General features: G+C 33.2%; 1 protein-coding gene across 1 annotated transcript; it reads left to right on the forward strand.

Moving 5' to 3' along the window:
- Window positions 1-1,863: 1,863 nt before the first annotated feature.
- LOC105140497 (NADH dehydrogenase ubiquinone complex I, assembly factor-like protein (DUF185)) lies at window positions 1,864-9,667 on the forward strand. The gene is made up of 14 exons (XM_011047355.1): window positions 1,864-1,917; window positions 1,979-2,171; window positions 2,267-2,378; window positions 3,363-3,445; window positions 3,825-3,890; window positions 4,496-4,596; window positions 4,751-4,869; window positions 5,345-5,385; window positions 6,012-6,100; window positions 6,490-6,652; window positions 6,761-6,877; window positions 7,044-7,088; window positions 8,338-8,466; window positions 8,890-9,667. Exons 2-14 carry the CDS (start codon window positions 2,073-2,075, stop codon window positions 9,022-9,024), a joined length of 1,299 nt encoding a protein of 432 aa, XP_011045657.1. The 5' UTR covers window positions 1,864-1,917; window positions 1,979-2,072; the 3' UTR covers window positions 9,025-9,667.
- The last annotated feature ends 1,024 nt before the right edge of the window (window positions 9,668-10,691 follow it).

The raw sequence follows: 10,691 nt of genomic DNA on the forward strand, positions 1-10,691 counted from the left end.
TTCAAGGCCTGTATTTTATTTGGGTTGGAGACTTGATTCGTGTAATGTATGATATTTTTTTTTAAATAATTTTTTATTTATTTTATGTTTTTTTACATCAACACTATGAAATCATGAAAAAAACACTAAAAAAACCATCAATTTACTATTTTTTCATACCTTTTAAGACATAATTTTAACAGAAAAAAAAAAAAACTTCCTCTTCATAGTTGAAAAAAAAAAAAAAAACAAACTTCCTCTTCATAGTTTAACACGATAAAACATTGATTCTGACAAAACCCATTTAACCTAGTTGAGTTTTTCGTTTTTTTGATAAAAACATAATTAAGTCAACAACAAGTAAGAAAAAAATAAAATATTGTTTTCTTAATTAAAATAGGTCACTCGATGGTACCTTTTAATGAATTAGATATGAGAGGATAAAAAATTTCTCCTTTGCTGTGATGCTGTGTATGAGAGAAATTACCGATAGGGAGCTACGATGCCGGAGTCCAATGTCCAGTATCGAAACATAGGCTCAAAACCCCATTCAAGTATTGGATGGATAGTTTGTCCAACATGTTTGGGCTTAGAGCCTCCGATTGCCTGTTGGGGATGAAGAAGATCTCTGAATTTTATTGGCCTCAGCTTGCAAATGAGAGAGGAGATTGGACTTGCGTGTGTTCGTTAATTTCTGTAGTTATAATTTTTTAAAAATAATTTTTTAAAAAATACAGTTAGTTAGTTATGATTAATTAAATTTAAATATATATTTAGTTAAAATTATAGTTAAAAAAATATGTATAAAATATTTGGTGTAAATATGATTAGTTAAAAATTATAGTTGCGATTTCGCTTGCAAATGAGAGAGGAGATTGGACTTCTTGCAAGAGTGTGTTTGTTAATTTTTGTAGTTATAATTTTTAAAAATTAAGTTTTAAATATGGTTAGTTGTGATTAGTTAAATTTAAATATATATTTGGTAAAAATCATAGTTTATATGAAGTAAAAAATATGTATAAGGTGTAAGTGTAATTGCGATTGCTTTTTAAATTGTTATTTTACTTGGAAATACTCAAAATAATATATATTTTTTTATTTTTTAAAAACTATTTTTAATATCAGTATATCAAAATGATCTAAAAATACAAAAAATATATCAATTTGAAGTAAAGAAAACAAATAAAAAATTTTAAATTTTTTTAAAAACACTTTTAAAATACAAAAACAAAAAGGATTTCACGGAATTTTGTTAAAAAAATATGTAAAAATTGTTTCATTAAATATGCATTTCAAACTTAGTTTTTTAGTAGGTTATACAGTACAAAACACAATTTAATTTGTTACTAAATATTTTATTATATTTTTTTTTACCACAGATACAAAAACTAGTAAAAAACAAAGGCAACCTAACTGTTAAATTCATAATAAAACATAAACTAACAACACCAAAATAATTTCAAGGAAAATTACTTATTTTTGGTTTTTTGAAAAGAAAATTACTCTGGTTTTTAGTTATACTTCAAAAATATTTCTTATCAAATTTTTAGCTTAAGCTTAAAATATATTTGGTAGAAATTTTATTTTCAAAAAATTACTAAACTCACCTTGTAGCATAGTTATTTAAATTGGGTCAATCCGATAATATGCTTATTTGAGATCTAACTGTAATATGAGTTACACTATTAATGATTTTTAAATTTTTTTTTTTTCAAAATAATGTTGTTTAATTTTTCTTTTAAATATTTTTTCATCCAAAATAATATTAATTTTTTTTTAGACAAAAATTAAATAAGAATTAATAGAGCCAGGTTAACCCATGGATCTGCAGATTAACCCGACTATTAATGTATGACCCAAGCCTTATACCCTGTGCTTGCCCATGTAAATCATCAATTTGCAGAATTGCAAAAACAATCCATTCAATAGGGGTTTAAGGCATGTCTCTACAAAACCCCTCATCTACAAACTTCAACACAGTAACCTAACGGGGTTTAAGGCATGTCTCTACAAAACCCTCGTCTCGCCTGCGACAAGACAGAAACTTCAACACAGTAACCTACCACCTGCTATCATCAACCTGATACTTTACCATGTTCACTCGCTCCCCAGCAACCAAAAAGTTATCCTTTTTCTTTCATTCACACAAATCCCACTTCTCCACTAACATTGTTGGTGAAAAACCAGTCCTTGTAAGTCCTTTTTTCCCTTTCATTTTGTCATTTTTATTGTTTTGTTCTTTGATGAGGTTTTGCTAGTGATCGTATTCTTGTTTCTATTTGGATAGGTGAGAGATTTTATACATTCTGCACTATATGATCCAAAACATGGGTACTTCTCTCAAAGATCAAGGTCCGTTGGAGTTCTTGAGAGAAGCATTAAGTTCAATCAACTTGAAGGTATTGTTGATGATTTGCGATTGAAATCTTATTTTTTGTGATTTCTGATATGGGATTCATGAAAAATTTTAAATCTTTTTTTTCCGATGATAACAATTTTGCAATGAAGGTTCTTTTTTTTTTAAATTAAAAAAACTGGGTCTGGCTCCTTATGTATGGCAATGCATAAATTCTGCTGAAACGATAAATTAATGAACAAACTAAAATCTCGGTTATGTTTCTTAGACTATGCATGTGCAGGAGGTCGTGTCGTGTCGTGATAAATGCTTGGGAAAAGTAGTTTGCTGGGTGAAAATTAGCTGCACTGCAAAGCAAAAAATGAATCTATTGGCAGGAAATTTTGGCTCATACATAAGATGATAGGAGTAAAATTTCTATAAATTGGATTTGTTAGGAGAGCCAAAGATCATTTTTCATAAATGAATTGGTGAAAAGAAGTATCACCCAATGAAAAATTAGAATTTAAAAGCATGATGCATAAAGCTAGCAAAAAATGAATCTATTGGCAGGAAATCTTGGCTCATACATAAGATGATAGGAGTAAAATTTCTATAAATTGGATTTGTTAGGAGAGCCAAAGATCATTTTTCATAAATGAATTGGTGAAAAGAAGTATCACCCAATGAAAAATTAGAATTTAAAAGCATGATGCATAAAGCTTATTGAGTTATTGGCCTTATTACTTTCGGAGCTGTAATGTTATGCTGGGTATATGCTTCATGATGCACCCGTCATGTGTTTTTGTGACTTCGACACAAGCCAAGTTTTTTGTTTGAGCAAGTTAGTGCTTTTGATTTTCAGACTTTAGCATTGATTATTCATAGTCTGAATTTGTTTTGAGTACCCTGGACTATCATACTTTTACAGACTGAAATTTATACTTGGCTTTAATACGGCAGTGAGTAGAAATTCAAGACTGTCACTAGTTCTTTTGGAGTAATTTTGCTAAAATTTGTTTTTGAGCATCTTTTTTGCATGTTACAGGAAGAAAAGCTTATATGAACCACTTGGATAAAATTTACAAGCGGAGTGACATCTCATGGTTTACTCCAGTAGAGCTTTTTAAGGTAATCTCCCTCCACGCCCCTCACTGCAAAATGAGAAATTCTGAATTTTTTCAATTAAGAAAATCAGGGTTCAAGCGGCTTTTTCATCCTCATTTCATTCGCATAACTGACAAGAATCTGCTATTACTTTCTCATTTGGAATTAGCTAGAGTTTACGAAGGATTAAATAATGTCTCCTCGTATCTATTTTCTTGCTTTTCTTTTCTTTCATCATCCACCCTTTAATTCTAGATCTTGATTATCTGTTTTCACTAGCCTTTTAATTTGAAGATTCATCATAATTGTTATAGTGAATCTTACTTGAAAAAAATGGAAAGAAATTTTTTTTGTCTAATGACTTTCTTGTTTTATCATGTTCTGAACCTCTCCTTCCTTCTAGCCTTGGTATGCCCATGGAATTGCTGAAGCCATAATGCGTACATCACAACTTTCTGTTCCACTAGAAGTAAGCTCCATATCCCTCTCAGATTGCAGACAGTTCATTTATTTATTTATTCTGGGTTTTAATAATTGTCTTCTGTAATTTGATTTTTAAAAGCATTCTGATTTATATCATTGTCCAGTATTTGAAGAGAAAGATTAAAGGCATGGGTTGCTCGGTCTAACTTTTTCTATCATGAATTGATCACTGCATTCTGTATGTAGATGGAACATCTAGGCCCATATTTTTCTTCTATAAACTTAATGGTCTTGAGAGAAAGATCTCAGGTTGCAATTATACAACACACAATTATGCTGAAAGCACACCTAACCATTCCCTTCCCTCTGTCCAAACATAGTGTTAGGTTCAATAGATTTACTTGAACGTTCTTTATTCTTTAGCTTCTCGTTACAGAAAACTGATATGTTGGACATTGCCTATGCTGGGACTTTTTTCTATTCATATGAATTATTGCTCTCATGTCAGATTTTGAATTTATGAATTTGATCTGGAAATGATAGCAGAGATCCAATTGTTATCTAATTTCTGGTTTCCATTGATGCCTTGAGTTCTGCATGACAAACATATTTTCTGAAATTTGATCCTTCTGTTTTATAACGTGCACTCAGATATATGAAATTGGTGGTGGATCAGGAATTTGTGCAAAGGGCATTCTAGACTACATAATGTTGAATGCACCTGCCAGAATATACAACAACATGACTTACACGTATGTGCGTTTACCATCCCTTTGTCTATCATGGAACGAGTAAAATCCTCATATTTTAACTTCAAGTTTATGCATGCCTGTGATGTCTATCTTATTTACTAGCTTTCATGGGATTGTGGATATCTTGTTCTAAGTTGCATTTCATTTGGTGCAGCTCAGTGGAAATCAGTCCCTCTCTGGCTGAAATACAAAAAGAAACTGTAGGAGAAGTTCGTAGTCACTTGTCAAAGTTTAGAGTAGAATGTCGTGATGCTGCTGACAGGAGTGGATGGGGTATGATTCCTTGAATTTTTTTAACTTATTTATCATTTCTTCATGATTCCCACCGTGGGATTGGAATATGGACTGAAGATCTATACTTTAAATCCACTAGATGGGTCCAGCCCTTCTCCAGTAACCGTCTTGCCTTGGTAATCTTTAGTGAGACTTGGACACGCACCACACTGTTCATAATTTCTGAGGGGTTGAGGTGAACACTATGATTCACTCAAGATTGAATGATTTTATCAAGAAAATGTATGAAACATTGTAACTCTGAGGACCATATAAAAATGGTCCTTTTCCCATTCTTGAAAAATAAAATTATTCTCCTCTTTTCTGCTCGGCTGTTCATTCCTGAGTCAATCAAACATCCTACTGTCAACACTGATCTCTGACTCCTTTCAACTATAAATCATTTTGCTATTTGTTTTTCCTGCATATCGCTGTCTCTGGCTGAGACACTGATTTTAGTTTGTCTTTCTAACAGGGAATATCAAACAACAACCATGTTGGGTGATCATGCTGGAGGTATTTATATCTGAAGTTGTTCTTTGGGTGACAAGTTGTTGCTATTAAGCCAGTGGTGCAAGTTATTCCCCAAAATCAAGTATTTAGAGATGCATGACATTCTGCTAGTGTTTTCTAGTTGCTACCTACATATTTTGATGGTTAAGATTGCATGTTTTGACCAAATTGATGCATGGGACTGTGATAAAGAATTTAAGCAATGTCATGAGGAGCATATTGACATGCCTGTTCTTTTAAGCATGAGGTCGCATATCAAACCATTTAAATACAAGAGTAGGTAGTTGCTCATAGCATTTTTCTGATTACTAAGAAAATAAAAAAATCCAATGAAGTATGTAAGATGTATACAAAGATTAGTTTGTTATTATGCTCTTAGACTATAGCTTTGGTCTTCCTTACAACTTCTTCTTAACCAATATGATATAGGTAGCAAAAGATTGTTCTCTTTCCTTTTCTTCAGCTTCTTACCAAAATCTTGATGCTGATTGCAAATTATGCCAACGAAGATGAAAAGTTGTTGGTTGATGAGTCTCTGCACCTTTTGATAAATACCCTTATCCATGGGTTTCTTATTGTCATCTTTTGTCCCAAAAAAAATAATAAAAACTATACATTATTTCTTGCAGGTTCTCGATAATCTTCCACATGATCTTGTCTATTCAGAAAATCAGGTTTTCCCATGGAAAGAAGTATGGGTTGAGAAGCAACATGACAAGTAAGCAGCAGTGTGTGATTGGTATCCCAAAATTCCTCCCTTCACATTGCATTCACTGTTTCTAGTATCGTGCAAATCTTTTCAGTAGTTAACTTTGATCCTCTATTGATATACTTGGGATGGTATAAATGACTCGTAATTTAGAAGGAGAGGAAAGGGTTAATTAGCTATGCAGTTGGTTCATGCACCTTACTTGTGGCAAATTGCTGGGGCTTGATGAGAATCTTGCATTAAAATCCACTAGGTTGGTCAATTCTAAGAAATATAATTGTGGTAGGCTTAGAATGTTAGAAGCTTCATAACAACTACAGAAGAACTTCTTTTATATTTGTCAGCTGTGGGAAAAATTGCATCTGATCCTTGCTTGCTCGTGTTTTCTGCATAAGCAGGGAATCACTCTTTGAGCTGTACAAGCCACTAGAAGACCCATTAATTAAGCGTTGTGTTGAGATTGTGGAACTGGACAAAAATCAGTCCGTGTCAATAGCAAAAAGTGTTTGGTCTAAGGTCTTCCCAAAACCTCGAAGATGTTGGCTCCCAACTGGTTGCTTGGTAAGGAATCAACAACTCTACCTTCCATGTTCATGATTTAGATAAGAAAAAGAAGCTTTCTGCTATATGAAATTTACTTCCGACAATTATATTTGTTTGAACATGCAGAAACTGCTAGATGTGTTACATGAGGTATTACCAAGGATGTCCTTAATTGCTTCAGACTTTAGTTACCTACCTGATGTGAGTATACCTGGTGAAAGGGCTCCTTTAGTTTCAACCAAGGTATGTTCTTTCTCATATAACACAGTAACTTCTTTGTATATTGTAATTTTATGGTATAACGTCAATGCATGGAATGTGAAAGGGTCTGATGTTGGTTTTGGAATTGGAGGGGCCATTTATGCATGGTCATAGAGATGATTTACCTTGTTCATATCTTGATTTGCAGAAAGATGGCCGCAGCTTTGATTACAACAGTTATCTGGACGCAAAGGTGCTCTTCCCCCCACATTTTGTCTTGTTTCATGTTTATAGGAAATGCCTTGCATGATCTCATGTATAGTGCTGGAATTTTTATAGTCACTTCACAACCAATGAATAGTCAATCATAAACTTGCTAGTCCGTGTCCATGGGACACAGCCAATGAAGCTAAGTTAACAAATAATTTTGCTATGGCTTTGTGGATCTCTTGTGCTCTAAGATACAGTTGACTACACAGTTCTAAATATAGATCACCACAAACCAAAGGTCACCTTACTACAGGACTTGGAAATCCAATTAACCCAATGGATTCCTAGAAAAGGGCTAATTTTCATACTACATTCGGATGCTATGTTTGCCTTGCTAGATTCCTTAAAATGTAGGAAGGTTGGCTAGAAATTTCTTTTAAAAGCACTAGCCCCTCTCAGCTCATAGATGCATATAGATTGCTGTGGAAAGCTGTATTCAATGGAAGTCATATGTATGGCTTGGAGGGACGTCCTTTCTATTTGATGAGTTACAAAGTCAAATCCAAGTCATGTTGCATACCACTACTTTGATTGATTTGTCTCAGGGAAAAAGTGAAATTCATTCTTCCTTGGTTAATTCCCTTTCCTCAATCATCATAATTCTTTCCTCATCATCTTTTAAATTTTGAAACCAATTTTTGAGAGTCCTGTCCCCCTACTTGTCCCGACTTTCATCGCAATGCAACCAAAGGTGTCAAGCTTATCCTATACAGTTGAAACCTCTGAAGGGAGAGCCTCAGCATAAAATTTGAAACTGTTTTATTTATTTATTCCTTTCTGAGCCTCAGCATAAAATTTGCAACTGCTTTATTTATTTATTTATTTTCACCGTTACTTATGGCCTCGTTAGTCTATGGGCTTCAGCCCAAGTGAGGGTATACTGGGTTTAGTGACTAGGATTTACCTTTAAATGTCACCAGAAAACAATGTCATTAAGAAAACAAATAGAAAGAGGAGAATAGAGGAGAAACCTTTGATAAATTGCAATTGAAAGTGCTACAAATCACTGAGTTTTGTAGGTGTCTAGGTGGCAATAACTCTTGGGGTGTAATACTTAACTAATCTGATGTACTGTGCTCTTGCATTTTTTATGAACACCGAGCACATTCACAGTTACTGTTCAACAGAAAGGCATTGAATCAATGGTCATGTTTGCTTTTTCCGAGGTCATTCTTGTTTTCCAAATTCCAATGGTGCTTTAGCTGAACTCTGAGAAATTCAAGGTGCTGTAGGGTGATGCTGATATTTTTTTCCCCACGGACTTTTGGCTTTTGGAACGAATGGACCATTACTGCTCTGGGTGGATGAAACCGCATGGGGATAACTCAACCAAGCAAGGGAAGAAGAGGCGAACACTGGTGGTAAGTCTATTCTTTTAGGAGTAGTGCTGTCTATTTGCAGAGACATAATATTCTTGTTTAAAGGAGGGGTCATTAAAGTGATCAACTATAAACTATATACCTACTACCTTGCAAAGCTAACTATCAATATTAAGGAAGTGCCTTGCTGCATTACGTTTTAAGATTAAAATTAAACAAATACAACAGTTACCTCTATGTTGGTATGTCCATGTGCCTAATTGGATTCAAGGATATGTTAATAGCCCATTACTTTACAAGATGTAGAGGAAGAGGTAAAAATGGATGACAATGAGTTTTTTTCTGACCTGAATGATGATAAAATTGTTTAAAGCAATGTGGTATGCTAACTGCACTAGAGAACAGGATAGATGTCATATGCCTTTTCTTTTCATGTCTAGCTGAAGTTTATTATATCTTGTGTAGCTCGATACATCAGCATTCATGGAAGAGTTTGGTTTGCCCTCCAAGACGAGAACCAAGGATGGATACAACCCACTTCTGGATGATTTCAAGAATACCAAATTTTATCTTAGTGTCCCAACTCATAACATAAAATAGGCAGTCCACAACTCGAATTTCCAAAAGATGATTTATAAGGATACATCAGGTTGACGAGGAACTTGTACAGTCTTGATTGCATCATCTGAAGAGAAATGAGGTCTATAAACCAAGAGATTTGGAGGCCATTTACATAGTGATGATCTATGTGAAGCACTTTTTGCCTCCTTATGCAGTCACGTGTTTGAATTTTGCAGAGCCATTTAAAACTCAATACATTCAAACAACTGTTCTGGGATGTCTATTTCTCCAAGGAGGAAACTCCATGGTGCAACTGGGGACTGCAAGCACTTTTTGCCTTGTTATGCAGTCATATGTAGTGGAATTGTGTAGAGCCATTTAAAACTAAAATACGGTCAAACAATTGTTCTGGGATGTCTATTCTCCAAGGAGGAAACTCCACGGTGCAACTGGACTACATGTGCTGAAGCTGAGAAAGGGAGGTTTGCTGATTGGAACCAAAACAGCAGAAGCTCCGATGACAAGTAATTTGAATTTAAATTTTTTCTTCTGTTATCCCAAATTTCACACCTTTTTTCCCCCAATAAATGACCCTAAATTATATTTGTTATTTCCAATAACTACGTTAGAGTTTCTGGCATGATTTCTCTTTGCTTTGTGAATCAATCTTCATGTTAGAATTTGTGGTGGCTTGTATGCGCAGACCAGAATGTCCAGTCGCAGCGTGCAGCAAGCATAGACCAAGGCTTGCTTTCCTTGTATCAAGATATATCCTCAACCTGATTGACAGAATCATGCGTTCTATTCTTGCTTAGAACCTTGCTATTGCTGCCTTTGCCCGCCAACCTTTTTCTTTGTTCAGAGCACACTTTCCATTCCAATCACACAAACCTAATTGTTCATTGCTCTGTTGGGAGAAACAAATAATCTGCATTATAGAAATACAAGAAAGAAGAGAAGCAAATAGAGAGACACCCTATCAATTGTATAGGGCCCCCTGCTATTTTCTGTTATGCCAGTATTCATGGCACATGTTTATCAATAAATTTTTTATAAAAATGTTATAATCAATTCCAATAAATTTTATTTGAATAAAATCATTCATATGTAATGTGTGCACAAATAATATACAAATGTGAATGCAAATATATTCAAAGCTCCATTAAAGTTTATCATGATTATAGTTTTTTAAAATATATATTTTTATATTTTTTTAAGATTTGTTTTTGGATATATGTGAGGCAAATATTATAAGTATAGACATGAATAAAATTTTATTTTTTTCTAAATAATTAAAAATAATATAAGAAAATAATTAAGCACAATAGAGTGGCCCATGGATTAAAAACACTTTTGGTTTGGTGTTGGTGACCATCATTTTCTTTTTTCTTTCTTCTTCTCCTTAAATTTAGGGCCAATCCCTTTAAAATTTTAGATCACTTCCTTTAATTTTTTTCCTTCACATTTGATCCTATTCTTTTCATTATTTTTTTTTAAATAAGTTATAAAATTACAAATACTTTACAATTTTTTCCATTTATATTTTTTAATCTTTCAAATCGACCCCTATTTTTTTATTTTTTAAAATTAATCTTTTTTTAATTTCATCCCATTTTATTTTTTAATCTTTCAAATTTAGTCTCTATTTTTTTATTGTTATTTATTTTGTCTGAGATAATTTTTTATATTGTTTTTTTTTTTACAAT

The sequence above is a fragment of the Populus euphratica genome, unplaced genomic scaffold (assembly GCF_000495115.2).
Source record: "Populus euphratica unplaced genomic scaffold, PopEup_1.0 scaffold274.1, whole genome shotgun sequence".
Classification (NCBI taxonomy): domain Eukaryota; kingdom Viridiplantae; phylum Streptophyta; class Magnoliopsida; order Malpighiales; family Salicaceae; genus Populus; species Populus euphratica.

Coding starts and splice junctions, on each gene's coding strand:
- LOC105140497 (XM_011047355.1), top strand. CDS start 2,073: ATGTTCACTCGCTCCCCAGCAACCAAAAAGTTATCCTTTTTCTTTCAT. Junction 5,386..6,011: donor GTTGGGTGATCATGCTGGAG/GTATTTATATCT, acceptor TATTTCTTGCAG/GTTCTCGATAATCTTCCACA. Junction 6,653..6,760: donor GGCTCCCAACTGGTTGCTTG/GTAAGGAATCAA, acceptor TTGAACATGCAG/AAACTGCTAGATGTGTTACA.